Below are 27831 nucleotides of genomic sequence, written 5' to 3' on the forward strand. Positions count from 1 at the left end.
ATACACATTAGTTCATTACAGATAGTCCACCTTTATTCACAAAAGCAGTCAGCTGTGGTAACCCCTCGCTGTCTACTTCTCTCGTTCGTTCCTTACAAAAGGTTAAAAACTCTTTATCTCTACTCAAGTCTCTAAGGCGTGACAGAGTAAACATGCGATCAGCCAATCACTGCAGTCGTTGGCACGATCACGTGATTACCAGGGATGTGTCTCACGGTTAAAGCCTGACAAAGTCGCCACTACTAAATACAATAAGTATTTATCAAATTCCTGAAATATATGTTTATAATCTACACCCTAAACATGCAAGTTGTTGATTCTAAACAATAGTGCAATGGCGTGTGAACCGAGTGTGCAGACGTGAAGTCGCTATCATAACACTTGTGGGTCGTGTGGGTGATGCAAAATATATTTGTTTGGCAATGTTTGATTGCGTCTAAAACACTTGACACGAACGAGTGCATCCACGTTCACCTAAATTATTACGCGTAAGTAAAAAACCGCGGCGGTATATTTGTATAAACACCAGATTTCGCCACAGGCGCTCGGAACGTTTTGTGTTTCTTGAATAATAAAAAGGAAACTATAAAAAAGCACCTAAAGTAGGGTCGGTAGACTTTATAGTCGGTGACCGATACATACGCCGACCACTCATATAATAACACAAGGTAGGAAAGCTTTTCCACCATGACATCGAAATTGTCCGAAAATAACACGATTTGCGAAATTATATTTCGCCCTGTTTTACCAAAGACATTAGAAAATTAGACATTTCTAATGTCTTTGGTTTTACACAACTCAAGTATGATATCGGTAGAAACTATCAATCAACTTATATTACCTTTATTCGAAATAAAACGGGTAAAATCCTATGAAAAAAAAAAGAAACACCAGAGCAAAATTACAGCTTTCCTGCCTTGTGCTATTATATGAGTGGTCGGCGAATGTACCAGCGACTGACTATATGATAAAGTATACCGACCCCACTTTAGGTCCTTTTTTATTATCCAAGAAACGTTCCGAGCACCTGTGGACTTCGGTATCCACTCGATGTTCCATTAGTTTACTCTCAGACTAGTAATAGTCTGAGGTTTACTATAGAGACTGGGCTATGTGAGTAACTTAAAAATCACCGCACTCCCAATAGCACAAAAGAAAATATGCATGTAGTTCACGACCCCAAAACAAATATTATTGTCGTGAGCCTCGATCGCTTTACTAAACAAGCTAACACAAAATGAATGGATCCGAATCAGTTCTGTGTCTTTATAAAACCAAATACTGTCTTGGCCTTGTAATATAATCATAGTATATTAATTATTGGTGTGTGTGATTCAACTGTATTTGTTTTGTTTTTCTTCGTTTGAGTTTGTCTAAAAATAACTGTCTGGGATCGAGTGTGGCCTGTTCCCACAAAGGTTTGAATGCCTCGCGACCAATAGCATAAATTATGGTCAACTATTTGTAACAAACACGTTTAGACGTCATCGATGGGCTATAGTATCAGCATAAAAAAAATATAAGTCAATCAGTGGTCACAGTGCAAAGTATCGCGTGATTTTGTCATTTTAACGTGTCTGGGCTTTTGATAACATCTACCACAAATCCGAATCATGAGGTTGATAATCGTCGCCACTCTTTCGAACTCGCTACAATATACAACTCATGCCACCGCTACAAAACCAATGCTATCAAGGTCGTACACCTTGGCTGCTGCCGCAATGAGCTTCATTTATAAAAAACGACTAGAAAGACCGTTGATGTCATCCCGTTTGGCCGGTCGGCAGTGGTTAGCGGGTGGTCGGTCCTCGCTGAATAAATACCCGCAGTATATTGCCAGTCCTCGGGACAATTTTCCCGCCGTGTATACTCTGTCTGGTGCATATAAACTACAGGGTTTCCGGGAGGATACTATGGAAAATCTTTCCAAAACTGCACGGGATTTGATTGAACGCGAACTTCATATACACGGAGCCATCCTCTTCAGAGGCATGCCTTTAGAAAAAGCCGACGATTTCTCTAGGTTTATGAGTGGTCTTGGCTACTCCCTGTCGGGATATGAAGGAGGCGTCGCAGTCCGCCATAAGGTTGCAAGAAGCGTATTGACAGCCAGCAACGACCCCCCGTCTTACACGATTGAACCACATAACGAGATGTCTTACACGGATACTTATCCGTCAAAGGTAAGCACACGTCTGCCATATATATGTTGCTTATATAATATATATATACTGGCTTTAGATTGGCCCCATTGTAGTAACCCAAATAACATGCTCATTACCGTGACAATAGATTTGAGATAGCTGAATACCAATAAAGATATACGCTAGAGCATTTCTCCCTCGCATTTATCTTACAAAAGTGGTGATATTGTTCTATAATTGCCGGCATCAGTTCGCCGTCATTGAAGAAATACAAAATGTCAACGGTGAATGGTTAATTTGTATACTGAATACAAACTCATTTAAATAATGTATGTCGTTCTGCCTGCCTCGACACCAGAAATATTGGGCACAAAGTTACTATTGTTTTTTTGGTATGTTTTGTTAAATTTGACCTCAAAGTTGGGGTAACTTCTCAACAGCTGTATCGGCATTTTAATTCTTCTTCACTCTAGTTAGATGGTAAGATGTTAAAATGCAACAGCCAAAAAACTGATTTTTAGGATTACCTTCGCGCCAAATGTATCTCATTCTACAATAATTTATTCTAGGAATAAAAACTTCGGATATAGCTCATTCTACTCAGCAAAGTTATAGCAATGCTCAAGTGATCATGCTTTTTATTTTGGCTAAGTTGCGCACCGACAAGAGATCATCAACACTGCATCAACGTAATCCAACGCAACTTTGAGCTTTGAATGCCACTGCAAATGTTGCGTTCAATCAAAGAATCTAGAAAGTACAATCGAGAAACGGTTGGAAATGATAATTATAACAGCAGAATAAGAGCTAGTGATAAAGTGAAGTGACATCTGAAGACTGAATGCTTTTGCGAACTTCGTATATGGGGTCTGGTTTTAGTGACAAACCGACGTTAGCTTCACGTTTATGTCCTACGGCTGTTTTTTGAGCGGAGAAGATCGCTAACCAGCCTACTGGCTTGTGTATGATCTACATTGACCATATTGTACATGTCTTTGTTTTGTTAGCTATAATTATTCATGACAATTGAACTATCTGAGATTTTCAGTCTATATTCCCAATCGAAAGCTTGCTTGGTATCTGCTTGCTATTCCACCACTTCGTGTGATGTTAACATCTTATTAAAGCAACCATGTTTTAATTTAAGTATTTATGCTTTAGAATGAAATTCTTTTTTCAATTGTATTTTTCTAAATTGTGAAGCGTATAGGGATTAGGCGCCATATAAAAGTGTAATAATATAATTATCATTATAATAAATTCGATATTAACCCATAACTTTGTATGTTTTTAGGTGAAGTTTACTAGGATAGGTTACCCAGCATAAAATTGACCTTTCATAGAAAACTATTTTTATTTTCATCATTGCTTCGACTGATTTGTTTGATGTTTCGTCACTCTGCAGATATTTTTCTACTGCGAGATTCCTCCTGGGGAGGGATGTGGAGGAGAAACTGTGATAACTGACGTGCGCAAAATATTACCTAGGGTGGACAACCACATTGTTGACAAGGTGCGAGAGCATGGGATACAATATGTACGGCACCTTCCATCCAAGTCTCCTGGCGGATATACTAGTTGGCAAGAGGTAAAGGGACATACATGTGAAAAATAAAATTCATTTTGAGCAATATTTGATTTGCAACCACTTTTCTGTTACATGTAATAGGAAGTCAATTTCATTAGTTCAAATCTCATGTGATTATATTAGTTGGCCACGTCTTAGAAATTCTTTTATCAAATCGCATGTAAAAAATGAAATTTAGAATAATATGTAATAGTATGTTCTTAATTTAGTGTCATTATATTATTATCCTTATTGTGATATTAATTAATTATTTAATAGCATCCAGCATCATTATTCTAAAGAATAATTATTAGGAGAAACTTTTAATGTCAGATTTTCTATCGGTATAAGCTGGTCATATTTATAGCATGCTTACTAATAGTGTTTGGCATTATGATAGGATAGTTTTCCGCTTAAAATAATGATTATTTTCATCTGTCACATTCTAATGCGCCAACACTCAGTGCAATGAAACAAATCATAATATACCCGCCTCCAGTTAACGCATTCCATCTGAGTGTGTCCAAAATTTAAGTTCAGTTCAGCTGATTTCAATCTTTCTGACTGAGATTTCGCGACTAGAAGAAACAACAACTCGGCCGAAGGCGTTTAAAGATGAACAAGCAGCCTCTCGGCTGAGATAGCTTCGCTGTTAGCAATGCACATTTCAATCACAGAATTTAAGATATCATCACGAAATGAACAAATCTGAGAGGTTTACCTGAGGTAATTACACGTATATTATCAAAGCAATCGGAATTGCAGTTTTCAACAAGAAGTCGAAAATATCACTTTTTACTAAAAATGCCAAAAACATTCACCAAAATTAGAGAATTAAAGATATCATTACGAAATAAACAAATCCAAGAAGGGTGTACCCAAGGTACATATATAACAAGTATCAAAGCAATCAGACTTGTAGTTTTCAATAAGAAGTCGAAAAAGTAAAAAGTTGACGCGGACGGCGACGAACGACGACGGACAATCACTCATATGATAAGGTCTGCTCGACAAGGTCAACAGCAGATTTACAATAAAGATGGGAACTGAAAGTTATCTTAAATACACTAGGCAGTGTCCCCATTACAAAATGTGTCGAAAATTGAGTTGATTGAGCAGGATCGGTAGCCCTGCGGGTTGCTGTCTGTTACAAAGTCACGTATTCACATGGTCAGAAGATTCTATGCTGTACATATTTGTTTTCGATATTAGATACATGATCTGAGTTGCCAAGCAAGGTTTAGGCACATTTAACAGACATCGACAGGTATGTGGAATTATACACACTGATATAATATTGTACATCACACAATTCTGATTCAAATATCGCATTGCTCAGAACAAAAGTAATCATAAATTAAAATTTACTGGAGCGGAGTAGACGATTTTGCCAATATGGAAAGTAATCGATTAATGAGATTAATTTCCCTATTTAATAACTTTCAAGTGTTTTTTTTTTTCTTTTTCGCGAGAATCGGATGTGCTCGAAGAGATGGTATTTGAGGCAGCAATGCCACCAGATCTCTTCATTGCCACTATGGAGTCAGAAAAAGAAATTTTACGAGTTTGTTTATATCAAAGAAAGATTGTTAAAGATGTTATTGTTTGTTTCAGTTTATTGTGCATTTGATTTAAGTATTCACCATTGTTAGCTAATGAATTTCAGTAAATATCAGTTGTACATAAGTCCCAAACCTAATGAGTTGCAAATGATTACTTTTTTGATTTAATGTTTATTATTAATATTTCTATGTACATTGTATTACGTTTGAGACGTCATACACGATTTCATCTGTTAATAAATACGTGCTTGTTAATGTGATAGTTATGTTTGTTATGACTGTGAAATATTGCGACTGCGAATTTTACTGTTTTTTTCATTCTACTTGGAATGTTTGGTATAAAAACAAAATTTGTAATTATATATATTATAATGTGGGTGGTATGTATTTGTCGCATAGTTTAATGTTTTGTTATCAATACATGCGTTACTTTAACATCAGTAACACAATAAACCGTATTAATCTACAATGACCTTTGGTTCCCGCTTGTATGTTAAAATAATTACCAAATCTACCGAGGTGCCTCCTTCACCTTCATGAACAATTAAAAATAATATTATTATTATTGACATTATTATTATTGTTTCTTTATATAAAGGGGTTGGTCATTATTACGTTCAGGGTTGATACGACATGTACGTATGTTACATTCACATAGAAATAGAATGGGCCGATAGAAGAAGAAAAAAAATTGCTGGACGAAATTGTAATTCACTCGCGCCTACTCATTTGGACGACGTGATTCCGTGACGTGATTTCTTTGTGCTTTCGTACAACGTGATTTCGCTGAATTCCGCCTTTAGATCGTTGTTAAAAATTACGAATGAAACAACTTTGCTACAAATTGTCATAGTTGATACCGGACGTAAACATTTGTACACAGTTCGATATCGTGATACGATAATTATCGTGTTACGTATTCGTTTGCTCTCGCGTACGCTTTGCAGTGTCCGGTTATGTACGGGCACTTCCGCAAATGAAGCGCGTCTAGCGCAACCCGGTAGCTAGTTTTACCGCGAGATATGGAGGCCGATAAAACAAGACTAACCATTGGAATTAAAATACAATAAACGAAAATAGGGGGGATTTAATTTTTGTAGTGAAGTGTATCACATTAGTTGCGAAACTGGACCACTTTCAGTTTCAGTCGACCTATATACTGTTAGCAGGAAAAAGAGAACGCTTTGGATAGGCAACAAGAGCTGACGGGATTTTATAAAAGTATCGACAACACTAGAATATAATAACGCCAATGAACTCCCAATCCACAATGAACTCAAGCACACTTTGTGCTCTCGCCCATTATGAGTTGGTCTCGTTATTGCTCAAATAAAACATAACAAATAAAACATAACATGTACATTGAGTGGTATATGTTGGTCACATATTGTGCATATTTACACACAATGGCCCCGAAGATGTCGTATCACAATGTAATCCGAAAATTTATTTTTTTCGGTATTATTATTATTATTATTATTATTATAAACGCCGTCGTTTTGGCGCTTTAAATATTGTATAAATTGTTAAGTCTCTTGATACACGGTGTATTGTAGGCATTCTTCACTGAAAATAAAGCTGACATCGAAAGGTTCATGGAGAAACGCAATCGTACGTATTGCTGGAACGAGGATGGTTCATTATCATATTGGTATACGCTGCCAGCGTTTGTGAAACATCCTAAAACAGGTAAGTCATCTTTGCTCACTAATGGTGTTTTTCAATATTTCGCAAAGGCGACAATTATGATTTAAATGCCACTATAAATTTGGACTTTTTCGCCAATTGCATCGCCAATCGCTCAAACTTTTCTTATGGCAGGAATTTTGGTATATTTCAGATAGATTCTTTACATTTAAGATCAAACTTTTGGTTTTAGTATACGCTTGATTATTTGTAAAATCTCGCTATTATTGGCATCGTATCTGTGGCGATATATTTGACTGTTGCTATAGTTTTTGTATCTGCTTACGATTATTAAAGGGCGGTGGTCGTCGCGCAGTGCGTGTTCGAATTTCATGTAAACAAACAATGTATTTTACACGCGTTGTATACGTCGCTATGTGTCCCATATCGAACAGGGCGCGGCACGGCGTCTGCCGCCCTTTAATTTTTACGTATCAATATCATTTCCAACTTCGCAATTTTAATTTCTGAATACGGCAATCAAATTGATAGTGAAGACATACATTTTATCATACAGGGGAGGAAGTGTGGTTTAATCAACTACATTCACACAATGCATCCTACTTCAAGGATCATCCCACGTGGAAAAACCGAAATATCTCGGATGACAGGTATCCATTTCACTCTTACTACGGCGACGGAAGCGTCGTGGAGCCGGGAACCTTGCAACATCTTCGTGACATCGCCTGGCAGTTGTCTGTTGGATTTCAGTTAAAGAAAAGCGACATGCTTGTTTTAGATAATGTGTATACGCAGCATGCACGGTTGGGATTTACTGGACAACGAAAGTTGTTGGTCAGCATTGCAATGGATTAACACCATGAATAATTGTTTAAGTTAGCATGACCCCACAAACATGTCAAACGTTGTATCCGGTTAAAACTTCCTTCTATAAAGAGTCGTTCGAGAACGAATATACTTACGCTTGTTTGGAACCGTTGATCTCACGATGAGTGTATACTTTTAATGTCCATTTGCTGGTGATCTCACAGAATGTGACATTAGTTTAGATGTTATGTAATATCTAAGAATAAGGGGAATTGGCAGTAAATGACTAGCAAAGAGACGTCAAATTCTAGTTTGTGATAGCACTGCTAAGGCCAGGCCCAGGTTCGATAAGGTGTTTGTAACGTTGATGCCATCACCTAGCCACTACACATTACAAGGTATCTCCTTTCTCTCTGTAACAAGTAAGATTTTAAAAACGAATCGTAAATGGCGTTTGATTCGATTCAACACGATTTTCTGTGATCGAAACTAATCAAATATGGTAGACATAGCAAATTCCTGTCGATTATCCGCTAAATGTACAAGAAGTTGCAATCTGTAATTTCATCTGGTGGTCTCACTAAATACTTTGAATGCACTATCGGGACACGTCACGGTTATATGCTTAGCCCTATATTAGTTACTATATTTATCAATGACCTCGTTTCATACACTAGTACTGGTTATGCCAATACACACACAACGACAAATAAATACTCACACAAAACAAAAAAACACAGATAATTGTTTTTCTTTCAAATGGGTAGTTATCCTAAGCAAAGTGAATTTTTTTTTTTTTTTATCGCGATCATGAAATTACGATTATCTATCAGTACTAGTGTATTATTTTCTTACATATTTAGTTGTAATCCGCTAAACCAATCGGCACAGAGTAAACAAGCAATTTTTCAACTTAAAGTATTGATTCGAAAACTTGGTGGTATGACTATATCTAATTCATTTGAATTATTTGATTCCATCATTGTGCCAAACTTATTATATGGTAGTGAAATCTGGTGATAAGAAAACGTGCCTCAAATTGAACAAGTTCAGAATCAATTTTGTAAATTTCTACTCGGTGTAAGTAATAACTCGGTGTACGTAATAAATAGTAATAAATCAGCTGTTGGCGAATGTGGTCGATTTCCACTCTTATTATCTTTACTTTAAAAGATGCTTTAGCTATTGGCTGAAATTATTACAATGGATGCTGATAGATATCCTTTTAAATATTATTTAATTTTTGAAAGATTAACCTATTATATCAAAATGTTATAACGCCGTATATGTTGAGCGTACAATGTAAAAATGCTGCGTCTTCGCTTTGGATTCGGCCATGTATGGATGAACCAAGGTGTGGGGTCAAAAAGTCTGTTACTTTCCCATTATACAGAGACAAATAATAATTGTGCGCAAGAAGACTGGCACGACGCAAATTTCAAACTCATATCAAAATTTAATTAAAATATTTGTCTTGCATTCATGTTTTTTTTTCAAATTTAAAGATGCGTTTAATATCAAAGTCACGTTGTCTCACAATCTGCGTGAAAAGGGAAGACAATTATGAACTATATATATCATTAAATATATCTTACTTATGAGTTCAAGAAATGTTAACAATTTAAAACAGTTATCTAGTTGTGTATATTTTTGCATTTGCATTGCATTTTTATTAGTTTAAATGTATTTCACTGTTACCATTGTATAAACTTAATTAAATGAAACTGCTCCTTGGGCCAATGGCTTTTTTTGTTATTGTAATAAACAAACAAACAAAACATATTACCATTGATATTGACACGGGCATATTGTGTCGCTATTATAGATTTCAAATATTCAGTCAGAGTGTCATATTGTTAAAACTAAATAAAGGAATTTAGCCATGACAAATTTAATTAAGTTCGGTATCATTATTTCGCTAGAACAAGTATTGATTAAAACCTTTAACCAGATGATCAAAATATAACATGAAACACGTTGGCGTCATGTTGCACTTCGCCGGCCGATGCACTAGTAACAACTTCTTCATAACGTTCCTGGGTTATCTCACTGTTTATTTCGCGAAACAGTGATCCTAGTTACGCCAGAATTTTACCCAGAAGAATAAACACGTGTTAAAAACACGATACACTTTATTTACCAGGTGATAACGAGCACGTATCGATACAAATGCATTACTGTTGTTACTTGCAGCGCCCTCTGTCGTCCAAATAGACTGTAATGCGGCCATGCGTGGACGAACTTTTTAACGCGGCGTATATATAAATATGATTACACAGGAAATTAACATATTTGATTGAAATCACAGTGTGAACGTTAGGATGTTCTACTGACACAAAGTATACTACTATGCGTAGTATACAAATTAATATCATCATACCTATTTTTGTTGAATGTATACCTGAAGTCGTTCCGTGCAGCGAATCCCACCAATCAACTTTCCCCTTTGCTGTTAACTCATTTGATATTAACGTTGTTTATTTCGAATCAACCGCAAGTTCAAATTTGAGACAATACATTGTATACGACTAGTAGTTGACTTCATATATCTATGTTCGTTGTCAATAGAAACGCATATACTAGGTAATTGCATCTGACTGTTTTTTTTCGAAAATTAAGTTGTAACTTTTACAATTAGACACTCACAGCCCCGATGCTTGGCACTCCTCTGTTTGAGATTACCTCACAGTAAGCAGAATAACACAATATAAACATTAACATTTGTGCGCATGTCTATCAGCAAATATATGTTACTATTCTTGAGTGTACTTTAAATTTTGAATTCATGAAATATCTCGAGGCATTAAAGTCACATTTTAACCAACCTCGCTGTGTTATCTTTCGCCACATACCTCGATTCTCTGCCAGCTAATTATTGGTGCGACATAGATCCTACATTTGATAGTATGTTCATTCAATAGTGATGCGTAAATTAAATACAATGCCGCCATTTTAGCCGTACGGTCACCGTCGTCGTAAAACAGCGACCTTTTGCGACACTTTCTCGTGAGCCCAAAATAAGTCGACGTAGCGGGTGAGAATGCTGACTATCGATTATTACCGAACAACGTAAGTTTACTAGATCCAAACTTATTTCAAAATTACTTAAAAACTCGTCTCTGTGTGTGGTGATGTTATGAGAATAGTCTCTAGCCCAGTAATTGTAACTTTGCTAGCTGCGAACGAGGATGGACAAAGTGGCAAATTTTATGACGTAATCCGACAAAATCTATTATGTGACGCTGAACCCCTACAAATGATCACTTATTTATTTAGTCGGAGGTTATTTGGGTCAGTCTGGTTGTCGTACTACAACTAAACTTTTAATCCAAAATATTGTGAGGCCAAATAACTTGACGTGCAGGTATTTCTTATAAAACAATCAAAGTAGCGACGAATTTTGGCGTTTCAATTATGTTGCTTCTAAAATCCCTTTAAAGTAAAATGTTACACGTTTTTTAAGTTTAACCAACAGATTTGCCGTATCAAAAACACGCGTTTGTGACATATCTCCAGTCGCACTTCCCAAGAAAAACTTGACAACAAAACACACGCGGCGTATAAATAACTATGATTACACAGGAAATTAACATATTTGATTGAAATCACAGTGTAAACGTTAGGGTGTTCTACTGACACAAAGTATACTACTATGCGTAGTATACACATTAATACTATCATACCAATTTTTGTTGAATGTATACCTGAAGTCGTTCCGTGCAGCGAATCCCGCCAATCTGCGAGGTTTCACGCATATCCACAATTACCAATAGTGTCATATACCGACCTGTGTGGTAAACAAAGTTTGCGGGGCACCGACTTCATTTATTTAAACTGCTATTATCACATACGACCACCGTCACAGCCTTGGAATGATTGGAGTGAGCCGATATTCGGTGTGTAATGAAACGTATTTTAGCGAAGGATAAATGCCTTTACAAAATGGTTACTCAGTACGTCTGTCACTGTGTTGCTGTTTTGTGACCATCACGTGTGATCGCAACCTGGAGAATATAACGTCATGGTTTCCACCAAAGACGTCCTCTATTACGATCTTTGACACACCTCTCGCGCTATTGAGAATATTGTAAACACCGGGATCACCCGGTCGTGACTGTGTACAATAAACACACAGTAGTATGCTCCTGAATAAGGAACATCGCCCTTACATCGGCTACCCCATTTGAATACATCAGACAAAACACTATGACACTGTCCTTAGCATGTCTGGCTGAATCTCCCATATATGTTGCCAATGTTACCACTAACTGTCTCCCTCTCCGTCATGCGGATGCGCGATTTATTTTTTTCGGGCGGAGGGGGGGGGTGTCATACCATTTCAAAAATGTGCCAAGTCTTACTTGGTAACCAGTGATCAAATTCGGAAAGACGGGCCTCATTAAGCCACAAACAACACCCCCGCCCCCTTTGAATTCGCGATAATATTCACGTTCACACATTTGTCAGTTGTTCCATGTGTAGGTGATGGTTTCATAATGACGCAAAGGAAATGTTGCTAGACTTAAAATTGAATTTCCATCTTGTATTTTATGAAGAACACCTCCCACTGATTACTGTTATATAATCAATTAATTGGGAAACAGTCCTGAAATATTGGAGCACTCGGATTCGCTTTACCCTGACAGAAACATAACATTTGCGTAATTTACATCATTTAAAAAGAATCTTCTAAACTCAATTGCGGGATTCTGTTGTATAAAGTTTCTCACGAACTAAACAAAACAAATGCTCTTATGGTGCTTATAAGGATTACTGAGAGGATTTAAGAGTTTGTTATTAATGGTGATGATTATCTCAGTGTCGATACGTGAGACGTGTAGGAATGTCTTTCACTTGACTTTTAGCATAACTTTGTTACGTGTTTTGTTCACAGTATGGGTTAGTTCGACAACAACACATCGTGACAGTGAGTCGACATCGAATCGTCATGACCTATGAGTCGATTCCCCGCTGATCAATCGACTACATTCTTCATGCAATGTAATTGAAAGCATGCTCGGCTCTTACGTGATTTCTTTCCGTACTTTGTACACACCCGTATTCTGTACACATCCGTACTTTGTACACACCCGTATTCTGTACACATCCGTATTTTGTATACACCCGTATTCAAAGTTTGTACACAGCTCATTTGCATATCTACATACGTACATTTAAGTATATGCTTGTTTCACCCTCACGTGACCCTTGACACGATCAGTATCTGTAGTGATTTCAAGAACATATAATATTTCTATGCATTGGAATGTAGGTTTTGACATATGCGATTATCTCAGGGCAAAGTAGCCCAGGCTATTCAACAGTGCCCATTTATTGCACTATAATTTTACCAGTAATAACATAATTGCGATTTCAGTCGAATAAATCTATTTTCGATGTAACGTTATATGTATTGCTTACTAAATTCTGCTCACCATTCACCTACCGCGAGTTCTGTATGTAAACGTCTAGCAAAATTTGGCAATAAATTAGCACAAACGGACAGACAAATGAATTGGGTGATAGCAATTACGTTATTGGGGTTGGACAACAATACATTCCCATACACTAATAAGCACACGCTTTTGCGAAACCTGTTATTGCAATTGCTCGTAGACTTTGGCGGGAAATTTTGTCATTATTTGGCGAGGACGAATAGCAAAGGAATTCCAAAAGTGAAATCAGGCTTAAATTCCATTAACACCGTGACGCCCCGCGAAGGATCACGGGATTTCATTCATCGTGTCCTCGTGGATGCAGCGTTTAATTAGCCAAGTGTTAGGTTACAAGATCCGGGCCAGTGGAATTCACATATTGGCTGTCAGCTACTTTAACCAAGTTAGGCCTCGTTTCCTTCAACAAGCAGTTTGCCTTATGGTGAGAAGACGGTACTACAGCTGAATTTGATACACGCTGTACGAGACGGCATGTGAGCGATATAGTTGGTCTTTCTAAAATAGAATTTCGTCTTGTGCCAGAATGGAGTTTCTACTATGCGTTCTTTTGTTGACTTTTTGTCAGACAGGATTTGGATCAGCGGCTGGCGGTGTCTCCCGCCCGGCTTTAGTGGTCAACGAAGTCGTCGATGAAGGTGACGCTGACTTTTCCGGTTCTCAGCCTAAGATTGTGGAAACTAGTTGCGGGTTGGTGTGCCTGGAAGAAGAAATGAAAAAGGCAACGCAGACAGGGAGATTGAGTGATCTGTTTTCATACGAAACTTTGTACGAAAATGGCAGTGTTTCTTTCACTAAGCTCGATGTTGATTTGAACAATGTTGACATGGAATATCTGTCCAAAAATCGAAGAGGGAATTCAAGAAATAAACGAGAGGTGTACGGATACGATACGCGATTTCTCCTCACTGACAAGGATTATCTAATGCAGTACCCATTCAATACCGTCGTGAAATTATCTACTGGCTGTTCGGGAACTTTAATCGGACAAAAATATGTGCTGACCGCTGCCCGGTGCGTTCATGATGGCGTGACGTATATAAAGGGCACGAAAAACTTGAGGGTTGGTTTTAGACGAGATCGAGACAAAGAAAGTGGTCCGGAAAAGGCTGTCGACGATGATCGAGATTTTTACTGGATTCGATCTACGGAGGTGAAAATCCCCCAAGGTTGGAAAGCTAGCAACGGTCTAAACCTCGCAAGCGAGTACGATTACGCGGTAATTCGGCTAAAAAGAAAACACGACAATGATTTCATGGATATCGGAGTAGGTAGCAGGGATGTCATCTATCCGGGTCGCCGCGTTCATTTCTCTGCTTACGACGACGACAACTCCACGGATTTGATGTATCGCTTTTGCCCAATCAGCGAAGATAATTCAGATTTGGTATATCACTACTGCGATTCCAAGGCAAGCGGAGTCGGTGCAGGGATGTACATCCGTGTGTGGGACAGCCTGACGCGTGAGTGGAAACGTAAAGTAGTCGGTGTATTCAACGGCCATATGTGGGTAGAAAGCCGAGGATCTTCCGACGACTTCAACGTTGCTGTGCTTATTACGCCACTGAAATACGCACAGTTGTGTTTCTGGTTAGAAGGGGATTACAGTAGCTGCAATGGACGAAACTAACACTTCTGATTGTATGCTATATTTTATGGTGCTATACACTGGTCGCCCGCTTGTCGGGTGTGTGTACCTCGTCATACAAAGACATATATTTGAATACTGACTTTGATGTCCAGTAACAACTGTGCTACTAGTATTTCACAGTACTCCAAGTTGCATGCTATACACTTTACTATTTTCCTGGCCAATGTTATAAGAATCAAAGCGCCCGGGAATACATGTCACACACGCGACGCAGAAGTATTGGTAATTTCACTTACAATGAGCTTCAACTTTTCACATTGTTGTTAACTCATTTGATATTAACGTTGTTTGTTTCAAGTCAACCGCAAGGTCAAAGTTGAGACAATACATCGTATACGACTAGTAGTTGACTTCATATATCTATGTTCGTTGTCAATAGAAACGCATATACTAGGTAATTGCATCTGACTGTTTATTTTTCGAAAATTTAATTGTAACTTTTACAATTAGACACTCACAGCCCCGATGCTTGGCACTCCTCTGTTTGAGATCACCTCACAGTAAGCAAAATAACACAATATAATCATTTGTGCGCATGTCTATCAGCAAATATATTTTACTATTCTTGAGTGTACTTTAAATTTTGAATTCATGAAATATCTCGAGGCATTAAAGTCACATTTTAACCAACCTCGCTGTGTTATCATTCGCCACATACCTCGATTCTCTGCCAGGTAATTATTGGTGCGACATAGATCCTATGTTTGATAGTATGTTCATTCAATAGTGATGCGTAAATTAAATGCAATGCCGCCATTTTAGCCGTACGGTCACCGTCGTCGTAAAACAGCGACCTTTTGCGACACTTTCTCGTGAGCCCTTTCTCGTGAAACTTATTTCAGTGGTGTTATGAGAATAGTCTCTAGCCCAGTAATTGTAACATTACTAGCTGCGAACGAGGATGGACAAAATGGCAAATTTTATGACGTAATCCGACAAAATCTATTATGTGACGCTGAACCCCTACAAATGATCAATTATTTATTTAGTCGGAGGTTATTTGGGTCAGTCTGGTTGTCGTACTACAACTAAACTTTTAATCCAAAATATTGTGAGGCCAAATAACTTGACGTGCAGGTATTTCTTATAAAACAATCAAAGTAGCGACGAATTTTGGCGTTTCAATTATGTTGCTTCTAAAATCCCTTTAAAGCAAAATGTTACACGTTTTTTTAAGTTTAACCAACAGATTTGCCGTATCAAAAACACGCGTTCGTGACATATCTCCAGTCGCACTTCCCGAGAAAAACTTGACAACAAAACATATGAATTTGCATTTACTGCATTGTATGAGTTAATATGGCATTTACACCGAACTTTAACTACCGGCAATGTAAAATAATCATACACGCTTTTTATCTGGTTTTATAGTGATATGTTGTTCGTGTCGAAATACTGAAATGTCTTCTGTATTCAATACAGTGCAGTGCAGTCTGGATAGTTAATACGTACTCAGCTTCCCTGGCCGGTGTTTTTATTATATCGAATGTTATTTCACGATTGCTATTGGACACGCCAATTGGAACGAAAGTAGCATATATACTGACAAAGCGATTTTAAACTGGCTCCCATACCCGAGTGTCAAGCAGCAACACTATTACGAAAAAGACATGAAGGGCTACACAGTTTCGCTGATCATGTATCATTTCGTAAAAATACCTTTCCACGAGTACAACTTACAAAGCGGAATAATATACCAAGTCCAATAATAACACTATAGACGAACTGCGACCAGTGGGACCGTCTCACTGATATACTATACCCCTTCAAACACGATATCATGTTCGAGGACTGACCCGTGTCTCCACATCTTAAACACCACAATTCAAGTACAAAAAAACCAACGAGGTAGGTTCTCAATGTTTATTTTGCACATTTGTTTCAAATGTAATGCATACCGTCTAATGCACTCGCAGGTTTCTTAAGCTGGGAGACCCATATCAACAGCTTTCGTGTTTGTTGTCACATTTCAAACGCAATTTAGTTCGTGGTATGTGCCGGTAACGCGGTATGCCCGTTGAGTTATTTGTTCCCAAGAGACACTTTGTTATCGCGCCATGAGTTATTGTCTCACCAACTGAAGGATATAAAAGCCATAAACAAACCTGTGATTAATCCCTTTTTCCGTTAATATTTCTAGATGCTCGGGGCTATGATATACAAGGACGAGAACAAGGAGGTGACTCAACGCTCGAAGGTGTATCACAGTCACGCCCCGTAAACAAATTTGAGTGGCTGGAAGAGCTCCGTGCGTTGTTTTTTTTCGGCTCATATTCAAAGTTTTGTGGGCGGTCCCGTGCTTAATTTGTTATGATGTGGAAATTGACCGCAAATCTGACAGCTCAAGTTTATTTTAGTATCCATTACGCCACTTCAAAATCAAGTTCAAATATAAACATAAAGTAAACACCAACGCAGTGATCGAAAATGCCCTGCAGGTTGTGTCATGGGCAATGCCACAGCCATGTGGAAAACGTTTTTAAGCTTGTCTGTAATGCCGATCCCAGCGATGTATAGTACATTGCTTTCTGTATCAACATAGCGGAAACCATAACTCATCACAAATGTCAGAGTTAAGACTCCTTGCACACAGCTGTAAAGGAGATGACGTGAGTTCCCACGAATTCCACTATCTGCCTCCATTATGGTATGATTTCGTTTTGACGTCTCGTTTCGCAATTTCTTTACTTCAATACATGTGCAACCCAACATACCAAGAATGTAGAACTCAGTATACTTTAGTAGTGAGATCTGTTACGAGTCACATGCCACTCAAGTTGAAGTAGTCGAGCATGTGTGAGATAGCAGTGAAATGTCTAGCTTATGTTTGGTCTGGTCTACCCGTATCGACATCGACATTATAATATTTGTCAGAAATACCGAGCTGAAATTATGTGTCTCATCGACGCCATTTTTCACATAGCGTGCAGTAACTAAATCCGATCAAACAGCTTGGGCAGTCTCTTCGCATACGATTAATTCGACAGTTATCTTACGCAGAACAAACGCAACTCGTTTATTTTTTCTCCAATGTGCATGCTCATATGTTGGCATATATGACCCGGCCGCATTTTTGGTAATTTTCGGCCAACTAAATGGAGATATTTGATACTCAAATAATTACACGGTGCTTTCGGCGAAGTGCCCAAGTCGGGAAAACATGGATTGTATTATGTTATAGGGAGTTCAGCCTATTGGTTAAATATATACCAGTATTATTGTCACGTGACGGGAATATGTATAGTTTCCAGTCGTAAAATAGTCTATCATAGTGGTTTGTTTAGTTGATTCCGTATTTTATTATTAATTAAGCTGCAACGTTGAAATTCTGTGAATTACCGGCCGATTGGCCACACACGCAGTTATAACCTGATTATAGTGCTTTGTATTATTATTGCGAATACGTTCAGTCATTTCTAGATATTTTCCTTTTTTGAGTACATCAAGGACTTTACGCGTATTTTACTAATCCCACACAAGTAAAGCAACAAATGCATGTGTTTCCATTCCAACCTTGAAGTCAGGCATAGAATGCAGTCTAATAAACAACGTGCACATTATTCTTTTTTTTCATTCATCGCACGCATTAGGGGTTAGCCATTACGCATGAAGATGATAGAAAATCTGTTATTATTTCTTTCATTCAGTTCTGAGCTAGGTTTCGTTATTTCAATTCGGAGTTTGCTTTTTCTATCTTATGCATTTTAAATTTACCTTATAGATTCTTTGCAGATTGTTCTCTGTGCAGATATTTCTCCATGTGTAATACCCCCCCCCTATAGTTCCAATGACCATCCCTTTATAATGATACTGTAAAGGGGGTAATTATTCACTGGGTTTTAATTTAGCTTATTTCGCTGACTGGAAAAATGCGCTAAATTAAAACCCAGTGAATATGTAAAATTTAGCATAGAACACATTATCTAAATGACGAAACCGTGAATTTAAAACCCACTGAATATGCCTGAAATGGTAAATCAGTGAAATTTAAACCCAGTGAAAATTAGTCATTTTACAGTACTAGAATGGGTGCACTGTTTACACTCTCTCACGGCAGTTTCATACTGTATGAGATTTGATCCTCTGGCACTTTCTTCACCCAATTGATAGCTAATTACCGGTGTGCGTGTTTGTCATGACAAATGGCATGGTCAGATCACCCGCTTCCCGGGGTGCAACAATGTGTTGCCTTGTACTACGCGATAAGAGCAATGACCAACGGGCATATGTTATCATCAAAAGGTGATTAACCTGACAAACACCGGTCACTGTCCACCTGGTGTCGGAATACCCTACGGAACACCGTCTGTAAGAAGATATAGTTTTATAAGATGATAATAAACAGGTGCGGTTGTTCCGCGTCGACAACAAACATTAATGATGATGTAACATGTCCTGAACTCATATTTGTTAGAATTATATATTTATCATTTTGATAAGATTTGTGTTGGCGCATGACACATTAAGATATGCCGCATTTGTTTACAGGTACACATTTCCATTTCCAAGTGATACGTCAATGTGGGTGTTGCTGCGCTAAGAGATTGGCTGTTCACTAGTAGTTAGTGTGTTGTGTCAGCCTGCATATCACATATCACATAACACATCATAATACTGTCGATTGCAAGTTCTTGTCAGTATCACAGGAGTGAAATAGGTATTTAAAGTTTCGTGCATCTTCGAGCACTTCCTTTGGTGTTGTATCTTCCCATTGTGAGTGTGGTGCTACCCCAGGACGTAGAATATACCCGCAGATTATTACTAGTCTGAGATATATCCTATAAATACGACCCCTTCCCGTCCCGTACGATATAAAATCACCCCTCCCCCGACATCGCACTAGCAATGTCACATATCACGCTCTATACTGGACGTATTGAATTACATAAAGCCGGCATTCACTTGTTATATCTCTGATGTATGGAGCGTGGCCCGTACCGCGACCCTAATACATAAAATGTTTGGCCAGTGATATCAAATATTGGGGTTACAAGTTTACTCTGATACATACATTGCTTGATTTACCTTATTAACGTGTAATTATTTGGCAACCGTGGTGATGTTTATTGTAGTCGGATAACTACACGTATTTAGGAGGGATTATAACGTTTTATTCACAACTTTTAGTGTAGTGATCATTGTTACGAACTAAACACTACATAGTTCATTCTCTACTAATTGATATAAGACACGTACTACTGTTCTTGTATTCAAGCCGCGCTCGACCGTCATTGTCCAATCCGACAAATGAATGTGTTGGCATCGGTCACGTGACTAGAATAATGATGTTATGACTAGTCACTTTCCTGTAATATATCTGGAAGTCATTTCTATGTACACGTTTCCCATCAATTGAAAACGTAGCAAACGGTACAGTTGTTAATGCCTACAGTCGATATATTATTATTTAAAATCAGAGGGGTGACTGGGAGATATATTGAGCAAATATTGCTAGACACTAAGAAGAAAAAAATGCATGCACATTCAAGAAAAATAGAATTGTACGAATAAAACACGATGGGAAAAATGCAGTTGTCACCCCCATGATTTCAAATGGTTGAGCCCCAAAACGTCTAGATTTAGCTTGAGGGATAGTTATTAGTATCGGCACTAGTGACCCTGGGAAACACACTATGCTATGCATTACATCGAACGCAGTGTCATAGTGGACATAGACGACAATTGTGACAATTAAGTAATTTACATCATTTACGTTGCGTAAAAACACGGGCAACCAGTCAAATAATGTTCCAAATAATGTATCTTTTCTTTCTGTTTTTACCAGAGAACATGACAATTTTTCCGTGATTTGGGAATTGTTATGATCTATTTCGTATGGCAGTCAAGTTGTTGGGAAATGTGTAACAACTGTGTTTGCCAATCACATGAAATAATTGATGCATTCATTGCACGCTCATTGACCCCACGACCTGATCCTATAAAATGGAGTAGAGTGAACTACGACTAACTACTAGTATGTGACATCAATATTTGAGGTGAAGGTTTCATCTAAGAATAACTATGTGACATGATAGTCGAGGTCAACGGCAATCATTCACTTTTTACCGTCGGGTTGCAGGACAGCGTGACAAAATCAACCGCAAACCATATGGACATCTAATCTATGAATCAGTAGCTTACTGTATATAGCGTTCATCCGTGTAGCAAAACGCGGAGTTTAGTCCGAGTTTTTATTAAATCACTGTTTAAAAACCCGTGGGACAGATTAACCAGGTCCCGATCCAGGTTAGTTTAGCTCAGGGTGAAAGGGCTGGTCTCGATCCCGATTGCAGTGTTTAACCTCAGACTAGTAATACATTACTAGTCTGAGGTTTAACCCAGAGTTGAGACACGTGTGAACAATGGTATCGGGTCATTATACCACAAGATGACAGACAGCATGCAAGCAGCTCATGAACACCGTGACATAAGTACTTGGGCAACAGAGAAGACGAAATTTTTAATTTCCCTTTCGAAAAACCATATTGTTTTACTTCGATGGAGGGAACGTCACGGGGCAACAAGATTTACGCCACATAGTCGACAATGGCATTTGAGAGAAGGCCATGAAAATAGCCAACATAAGAAATAGTTCAGCGTTGGTGAGTGATCGCAAAAAAAAGAGACTTGTATACCTTGCGCCGAAGTTTGAGTTACTATTAATATTCATTAGCTGCAATTTTCACACGTAGCCTGTTTGTATGAAACACGGAGCGCGCTATGGTTCGTGCACAATCGAACGAACGCCCCGCACCTTCTGGCAAACCGGGCAACGAACCAAGAGCGGCAAGCAAAAGTGTTAGATGTAGCTTATACTTTCCAAGTAATCTCACTGATAAGGAATATTTACAAAGCGCTCGGACCCACAGTTTCTCAATTCATGTGAAGAAGGTTTTACCTCGGGCGAACCATAGACCTTAAAAATACATGTATTTTGAGGACTATGAACAAACAGGTCATATAACATTTGATTAGTGCCACTTTCATAAATGCTCGACCAGTGACTTTCCAAGATTATACACGTACAGGAAAGGTAATATGTTCATTTGTAACAGTACAAAACCTAAAATAGTGAGGTACTCTAAAATAAATAAAAAAAACGAGCAAAAAAACAACAAAAAACAATATTTTTTTTTATTGAAATGCTTAAGGATGGACGCGATTTCCAGTCTATTCCTGCACGCGCGTGTACTAATACTGGTAGTTGTCCAGACTGTTGTCATACCGCCCTCAACGGTATCTGTTATGAAACACAGGAGTAGAGACCTGTGGGTTATACCATGAAGGTAGAAAGAAATCTCTCCATGGTTATAGAGCTAGAAATGGACCCCTTTCTAGCTCCATGGTTATACCGAGACACGGCGACACTCTTTTAATCTCATGTTCACTTCGAGTTTCGTGTTTGACCCAAAGTATGCGTTACTTGTGATAACATTATTTATCTCCACGCTTCGGAATGATTGACAGATACAGCACTATGACCAAGTGTCCTTCGTCCCTCACTGCAAGCTACTCACCGGGCGACCGGAGCGGTGAGAGACTTATCATATACATCTGGCATGATTATGACGTGTTGGGGGGGGGGGGGGTGCTATAACCATGAACCTACATGATGAATAACAAACATGCTGATCATTCATTTGTTTTTCTTATCAGTTTGAAGCAATCAGAGCGTTACTGCTTCTACTCGCAAATTTATATAATGAAGCGAAAACTGTTCGCACTACCGACCGCGACCTGTCACGCCCGATCGAAAACTGTTAATAAGCAGCGAATAATTTTGTGCTCTGATCCCGGCTCCTATATACGACGGTACAGGGCCCGCGATTTCTTCGATATTTATAAGTCTTCTGGGTTTTTCCACTTGCCCCTTGGCTTCGATTGCTCTCTTCGTTTCATGATACAACTTTTTCAAATTGTGGATATTTTTTGCTATAGCTGTCGCCTTCCTTGAACAACTTCGATACGTGACATTTGTCTGCAACAGCGGATCAACAATCTCGCAAATAACGACTTCAATCTCCTGGCAAGCAAGGGTCTTCTTGCCAGCTTTAAGCAATTTTCGCCTGTCGTCTGCCTTTACGATTTCAAGACCGCACACAATACAGACAATTTCTTGCGTTCTCGGAGAAACGATGGTTGTTTTACTCAATTTTGTTGACTTCAACAACATGGTAACATAGCGCGAGACAAGTAAACACTGGCACGTGCGATGTCCGGTTTATTGTTATGATCCGTGGCTCGGCTGCTCCACCCACCGTATGACGTATATGGAAATTTACAAGCCCGAATCTGGCCGGTAATGTGAGGGCGCTTACACTGATGGCAAGTTTGTTGGGATTTCGCGGTCACATGACTTTCGCGTTCGCCCCTCGTTTATGCAATTCATATTTATTTTTCAAGAATTTTTCATCTGAATCGCAACAGACTGCAAGCAAGTCTAAGCCATGACTTCACTAATTTGTGTAGTTGAACACGTAACAAATAACGATCTTTTGACTTTCAACAAAATGGTCGCTCGGCGAAATGGTTTGCAATGAAATCGTTTTTGACGGAATTTTGTAGACCCGAGTTTATAACTAATATACACAATATGTTTTCTGTATTTATATAATGGACATTTTGTGGTGAAATATAACGTGAGGTTGATTCAATAATCAAACATTAAATTTACTTCAAGACCAGACCTATAAGGCACCGGAGTCGCGTTATACACGGCTCAAGCAGTGGCACGTTTATTGTACTGAAAAAGTTATAATGTTCTATAGCTAGAAACTTTATTTAAAAAAACAACACATTTTGTTTATAGGGTTTATATATGTACAACCACTAGTTATAAAGCGCTCTCAACAGGTCGATTACACTATTTCAAATTGAAAAAAATCTTGATTCCTTCTGGACTACTGCACCGTGCAATGTTTCAAATATCATACCTGCAACATCAGTAGATTTTCTATTTCTTTCACCACGTGTTAATTAGTTGGGTCTTTCCATCTGTTGATAATTTCATACACAATAGCAATGCTGAACGTGTCCATAAAAGAGGGTCGCAAGGTCCGTTTACCAAAACTTAAGTAACTATTATATTTTCTACGGTTCGTCGATTTGTTCACGATACTCTATAACCTTATTAGTGTCTTTTCTCCCGATCAACTAGCAAATACAAGTCTATTTTCGCGTGGTTGCTACCTGGCAATGACAGTCAGGTTGTGCTAATTGCTCTATTTGTTGTTGTTTTTTCTACGACCACAGACATCCAATTAAGAATAAGAAATTACACACCGATATAACTGCATATTGTCACAGTATAAAAGCGCCCAAGTCGTCACGCATGGCAGGTACAAATTCCCTAAAAATAAACAGCGCTGTTTACACGCGTTGTTTATTGCACGGTGATATGATAGTAGCACGGAGGCGGTTTTGATCCATGTATCCCGTCAATGGAAGTACAGTTAGCTTTGACAAGAATTATTCATCTCTTCCAGGACTATGTAGGTTGTACTTGCGAAAATGATGTATAGTCTGAAGCGAGTACTTCACATAAGAGGAGATTGAGATAGAAATGATGCAATAGACACAAATTATATGATGTATGCAGAATTTATAGTTTAATGCAATATGTCAAAGCTACATATTTGATACTATTTCTCTACTATCTTGAATATAAGTGTTCCGGCAATGCGACACATTAACAACGGCGGGAGACATTAAAATCCAATTATTCGCGATTAACTTATAATATGTAAAGCGTGGGTTAATATTTGACTAACTATCGTTGTCCAAGATATGATCTCCAGGATTTTACACGTGGCTCTGATTGTTTTGGTCGTTTCCATGGTCACCGATGTCAATACCCCATGCAACTCTCTGGAAAATATAAACATCATATGTAAGTTCGAAGTAAACGCCTATTGACGAATAATCATTTCAATATTCCATCTGCACTCGTTGTAAACAACACAGTGACACCCAAATCAACTTACCGCTTTGCGAGGCGCATCGACAAATCCGAAACGTTGTGGAATAACTTTGATAGGTGTGCAAGTAGGATTATCCTCCTCGTCCTACAAACAAAGGAACAGGAAAACAAAGTAAATGTTTGACATATCTACACATTCGATCCACACAGTGCAACGCCATGCCATGTATAGATAAATGCAACAAATAGAAGAAACACATTGAACATGTACTTATAACATTTCACTTGGTGGGTGTGAAATAATAATAGATCACTTAATTTTCACTCTATATATATTGGTCTTGGATCTCTTTTCATCGGTGTCGACTAACATTTAAATAAAAATACACGAATATAAATAATTTACAATATCGGTACAATCTGTGTTAAAAGTGGGGTTAAAACGATTATGAAAAGTTAGGATGAAGCTAGTAAAATTATGTTTAGCACTATGTTTTAAAATATGCAATGTGCCATCAAGAACACGTGAGATTATGTATCTAAAAACTAGCATATCATTTTAAAATAAATCCTTATATGAGAATTCATTTAATTTATTATAATTTCAGAATTACACATTCAATACAAATTTAGTATTACTGTAGGCGCAACATAATTAATGTACTGCGTTCTTACCTCTTGCGATTCTATCACACTACCTTCAGGAATTGTTGCCTCTTCTTCTTCCTCCTTGATATCACCAGCTTCTGTCTCTTCAATACTGTCATTTTTCTCATCATCGTCCTTTGCAGTGTCATTATTGACGAACTCTGACTCATCGGCACGTGATTCCACTGGCAGAGGATTTTCCTCCGATGGAAACGGGTATACTTTGTTGGTTCTCCTCAATCCACTTTTCTTGCGTTCAGTCAACATTATGTTGTGTAGGTTCTCCTCAAATGGCCTAAAATGGGCGCAAACAATAAATAATAAATACTTTTATACATGTTTCTAAACGCAGTTAAAATATTTCAATAACCAACTTACCCAACTTTCATATTCTTCTTCGTATTTTTCTTCTTCCCATAGAAGTATATAATAATCAACACTAAAAGAAATAACAGTATACCGAGGAAAACCGCCAGCAGATATAGTTTCCCACCATCTCCAGCACATGGCCAATTGACGTTGTTACACCGACATATATAACCAGCTATCTGTAAAAATAAAATTGACAATTACGTAACATACATGGATAATATTACAATCAACGCACGGCAATGATATTAATTTTAAGTGCCACACCCACCTTGTCATAACAAGTGAAGTTGTCAGCACATGGGTTAGATAGACATTCGTTTATTTCAACACCGCAATAATCACCCGTGTAACCAGGAGGGCAGTAGCAGGTATAGTCATCAAATCCTTCACTACGCCGCGAACTTGAACAGTCTGGATCTTCTGCGGGTCCTTTGCATATACCGCCATTTACACAACGGTTTTCTAGAACATGTACGCTAATTGTTGCTACTCTGGACACAGCATTGTTACTATCCACTGAATTAATCTGGAATTGATCCTGGCCATAGTAATGCTCATTTGGTATATATCTAATCCGAGATACAACCCAAGCATAACGATCAATCTCATGAGGCAACATCAGGTCACATGGGTATGGGATAAAAGTGCCTTTGTTTTGGAATGTTTTTGGTATGTGTGTAACCTCTTCGATGAGAAATAATGAACAGTTTTGGGGCACAAAGCTAAACTCATGTATTTCGTCATCAGTAACCAGCTGCCCGTGTGTAGGATAGTCGAATGCCAAAGTTAGGTAATCGTTAGTGTCGGGATCATAAGCACCAACCTGTGCTATAAAATCTTCATAAGCAGTGTTATTGGGGTTACGTTCCTCTACAGTCACAGATATGTCATACTCATATGTGTTTAAGACATTACTGCCCTCTACGGCAAAGAATAACTCGGGACTGTCATTTTGTTCGATCACGAGAATTTTCAATAGTTCTGTTGTATGTAATGGATCTATCATGTCATCACGGTGTTCAATAACTGTAAACTCCACGCTGTCTGTACCAAAACAATCTAAGCAAGGCCTGTACATTAGAAGTCCGTGTGAGGTCATGTTGCATTGCCCGGTTGTTTCCGAGTTATTTTTCGTAAGCTGAAACACGATATCGTCGTTATCAGGATCTACAGCCGTAATTGGATACATCATAGTACCTCCATCTTCTGGTATCATCACAGTCAAACGTGACGTCACAATGGGCGCACTGTTGGCGAACTCCTTTTTTACGAGTGCAAGCATAAAGTAACTTGGACCTGTGAAATTTTGGAATGTTTGTTGTTCGTCTGTATATGTCCCGCACACCTAAGGGAAATACCAATATAGCAGATAAACGGCGGAAGATATCCAACGAAACATAATGTTTTCGACACAGATTTCTTACTGTATTAGGTTGAGTTGGCGCTGGATGGTTGTCAAAAATATATTGCAAACAAAATTTAGTTAAAAAATATGTCAATATCCTATGATGTTGCAACTCACATTAATCCGAATCAATAAACTAGAAAAATAAAATAGGATTTAAGGAATTTGAAATAACCACAATTTATGTGAATTAGGTAACATACCTTTACAGTTATCGAACCATCCTGTGTGTTGTACATGTATTTATTAAAACTTTCAAAACAAGTATGACTTGCATCATTCCATTCTTTCAAATCTGTCAGATAACACATGAAAATTGGTTGTTATATCCCTACTCGTGTATGGATGCATGTGATACATAACTATGCAAGGCAAAATATCTAACTGTTGAAAAGCAATGTGCAGTAATACTGACAACAAGGTAATGTTAATCTTAAATATAAATTATCTGACATACATGGACAACGAAAATGGTCACATCAAGAACTAAAATAAAAAATATTACCAGGATCCCAATACAGCAGCCGTAGTTCATGCGACGATGATCCCTGCAAAACAGACACACCAATTCCACCTTGTATAATTATGTCCACTGGTCCAAGAAGGGGTGTCCGAGCAATTGTTGATAGATAGAAGGCTGGGCGTTGAAAGTCCAC

At 38.1% G+C, this 27831-nt stretch overlaps 3 protein-coding genes and 1 long non-coding RNA gene across 4 annotated transcripts; 3 read left to right on the forward strand and 1 right to left on the reverse strand.

Annotated features, from left to right (window-relative positions):
• LOC100372766 (uncharacterized) lies at nucleotides 1–9622 on the forward strand. Its single transcript, XM_078008655.2, has 4 exons — nucleotides 1–2183; nucleotides 3550–3732; nucleotides 6830–6962; nucleotides 7477–9622. Exons 1-4 carry the CDS (start codon nucleotides 1614–1616, stop codon nucleotides 7773–7775), a joined length of 1185 nt encoding a protein of 394 aa, XP_077864781.1. The 5' UTR covers nucleotides 1–1613; the 3' UTR covers nucleotides 7776–9622.
• A 3861-nt stretch (nucleotides 9623–13483) lies between these two features.
• Nucleotides 13484–15461, forward strand: LOC100378974 (serine protease 23-like). The gene has a single exon (XM_002736748.3). It carries the CDS (start codon nucleotides 13707–13709, stop codon nucleotides 14808–14810), a length of 1104 nt encoding a protein of 367 aa, XP_002736794.2. The 5' UTR covers nucleotides 13484–13706; the 3' UTR covers nucleotides 14811–15461.
• A 925-nt stretch (nucleotides 15462–16386) lies between these two features.
• On the forward strand, nucleotides 16387–18391 carry LOC146736537 (uncharacterized). Its single transcript, XR_014930942.1, has 2 exons — nucleotides 16387–16679; nucleotides 16972–18391. It is a non-coding gene; the product is annotated as an uncharacterized LOC146736537 (long non-coding RNA).
• A 6021-nt stretch (nucleotides 18392–24412) lies between these two features.
• On the reverse strand, nucleotides 24413–25691 carry LOC144350473 (uncharacterized). Its single transcript, XM_078008656.2, has 3 exons — nucleotides 25426–25691; nucleotides 24815–24895; nucleotides 24413–24698 (listed from the first exon to the last, which is right to left on the reverse strand). Exons 1-3 carry the CDS (start codon nucleotides 25663–25665, stop codon nucleotides 24633–24635), a joined length of 387 nt encoding a protein of 128 aa, XP_077864782.2. The 5' UTR covers nucleotides 25666–25691; the 3' UTR covers nucleotides 24413–24632.
• Nucleotides 25692–27831: the final 2140 nt, after the last annotated feature.

Source organism: Saccoglossus kowalevskii, chromosome 11, assembly GCF_978046115.1.
Source record: "Saccoglossus kowalevskii chromosome 11, keSacKowa6.1, whole genome shotgun sequence".
NCBI classification, from domain to species: Eukaryota; Metazoa; Hemichordata; class Enteropneusta; family Harrimaniidae; genus Saccoglossus; species Saccoglossus kowalevskii.

What these genes read in the sequence shown, in the direction of transcription:
- LOC100372766 (XM_078008655.2), top strand. Translation starts at nt 1,614, where the DNA reads ATGAGGTTGATAATCGTCGCCACTCTTTCGAACTCGCTACAATATACA. An exon ending in CGGATACTTATCCGTCAAAG is followed by an intron (nt 2,184 to 3,549) that starts GTAAGCACACGT and finishes GTCACTCTGCAG; the next exon opens with ATATTTTTCTACTGCGAGAT. An exon ending in TGTGAAACATCCTAAAACAG is followed by an intron (nt 6,963 to 7,476) that starts GTAAGTCATCTT and finishes TTTATCATACAG; the next exon opens with GGGAGGAAGTGTGGTTTAAT.
- LOC100378974 (XM_002736748.3), top strand. Translation starts at nt 13,707, where the DNA reads ATGGAGTTTCTACTATGCGTTCTTTTGTTGACTTTTTGTCAGACAGGA.
- LOC144350473 (XM_078008656.2), bottom strand. Translation starts at nt 25,665, where the DNA reads ATGTTGACTGAACGCAAGAAAAGTGGATTGAGGAGAACCAACAAAGTA. An exon ending in GTGTGATAGAATCGCAAGAG is followed by an intron (nt 24,896 to 25,425) that starts GTAAGAACGCAG and finishes CTTTGTTTGTAG; the next exon opens with GACGAGGAGGATAATCCTAC. An exon ending in TCGATGCGCCTCGCAAAGCG is followed by an intron (nt 24,699 to 24,814) that starts GTAAGTTGATTT and finishes TATATTTTCCAG; the next exon opens with AGAGTTGCATGGGGTATTGA.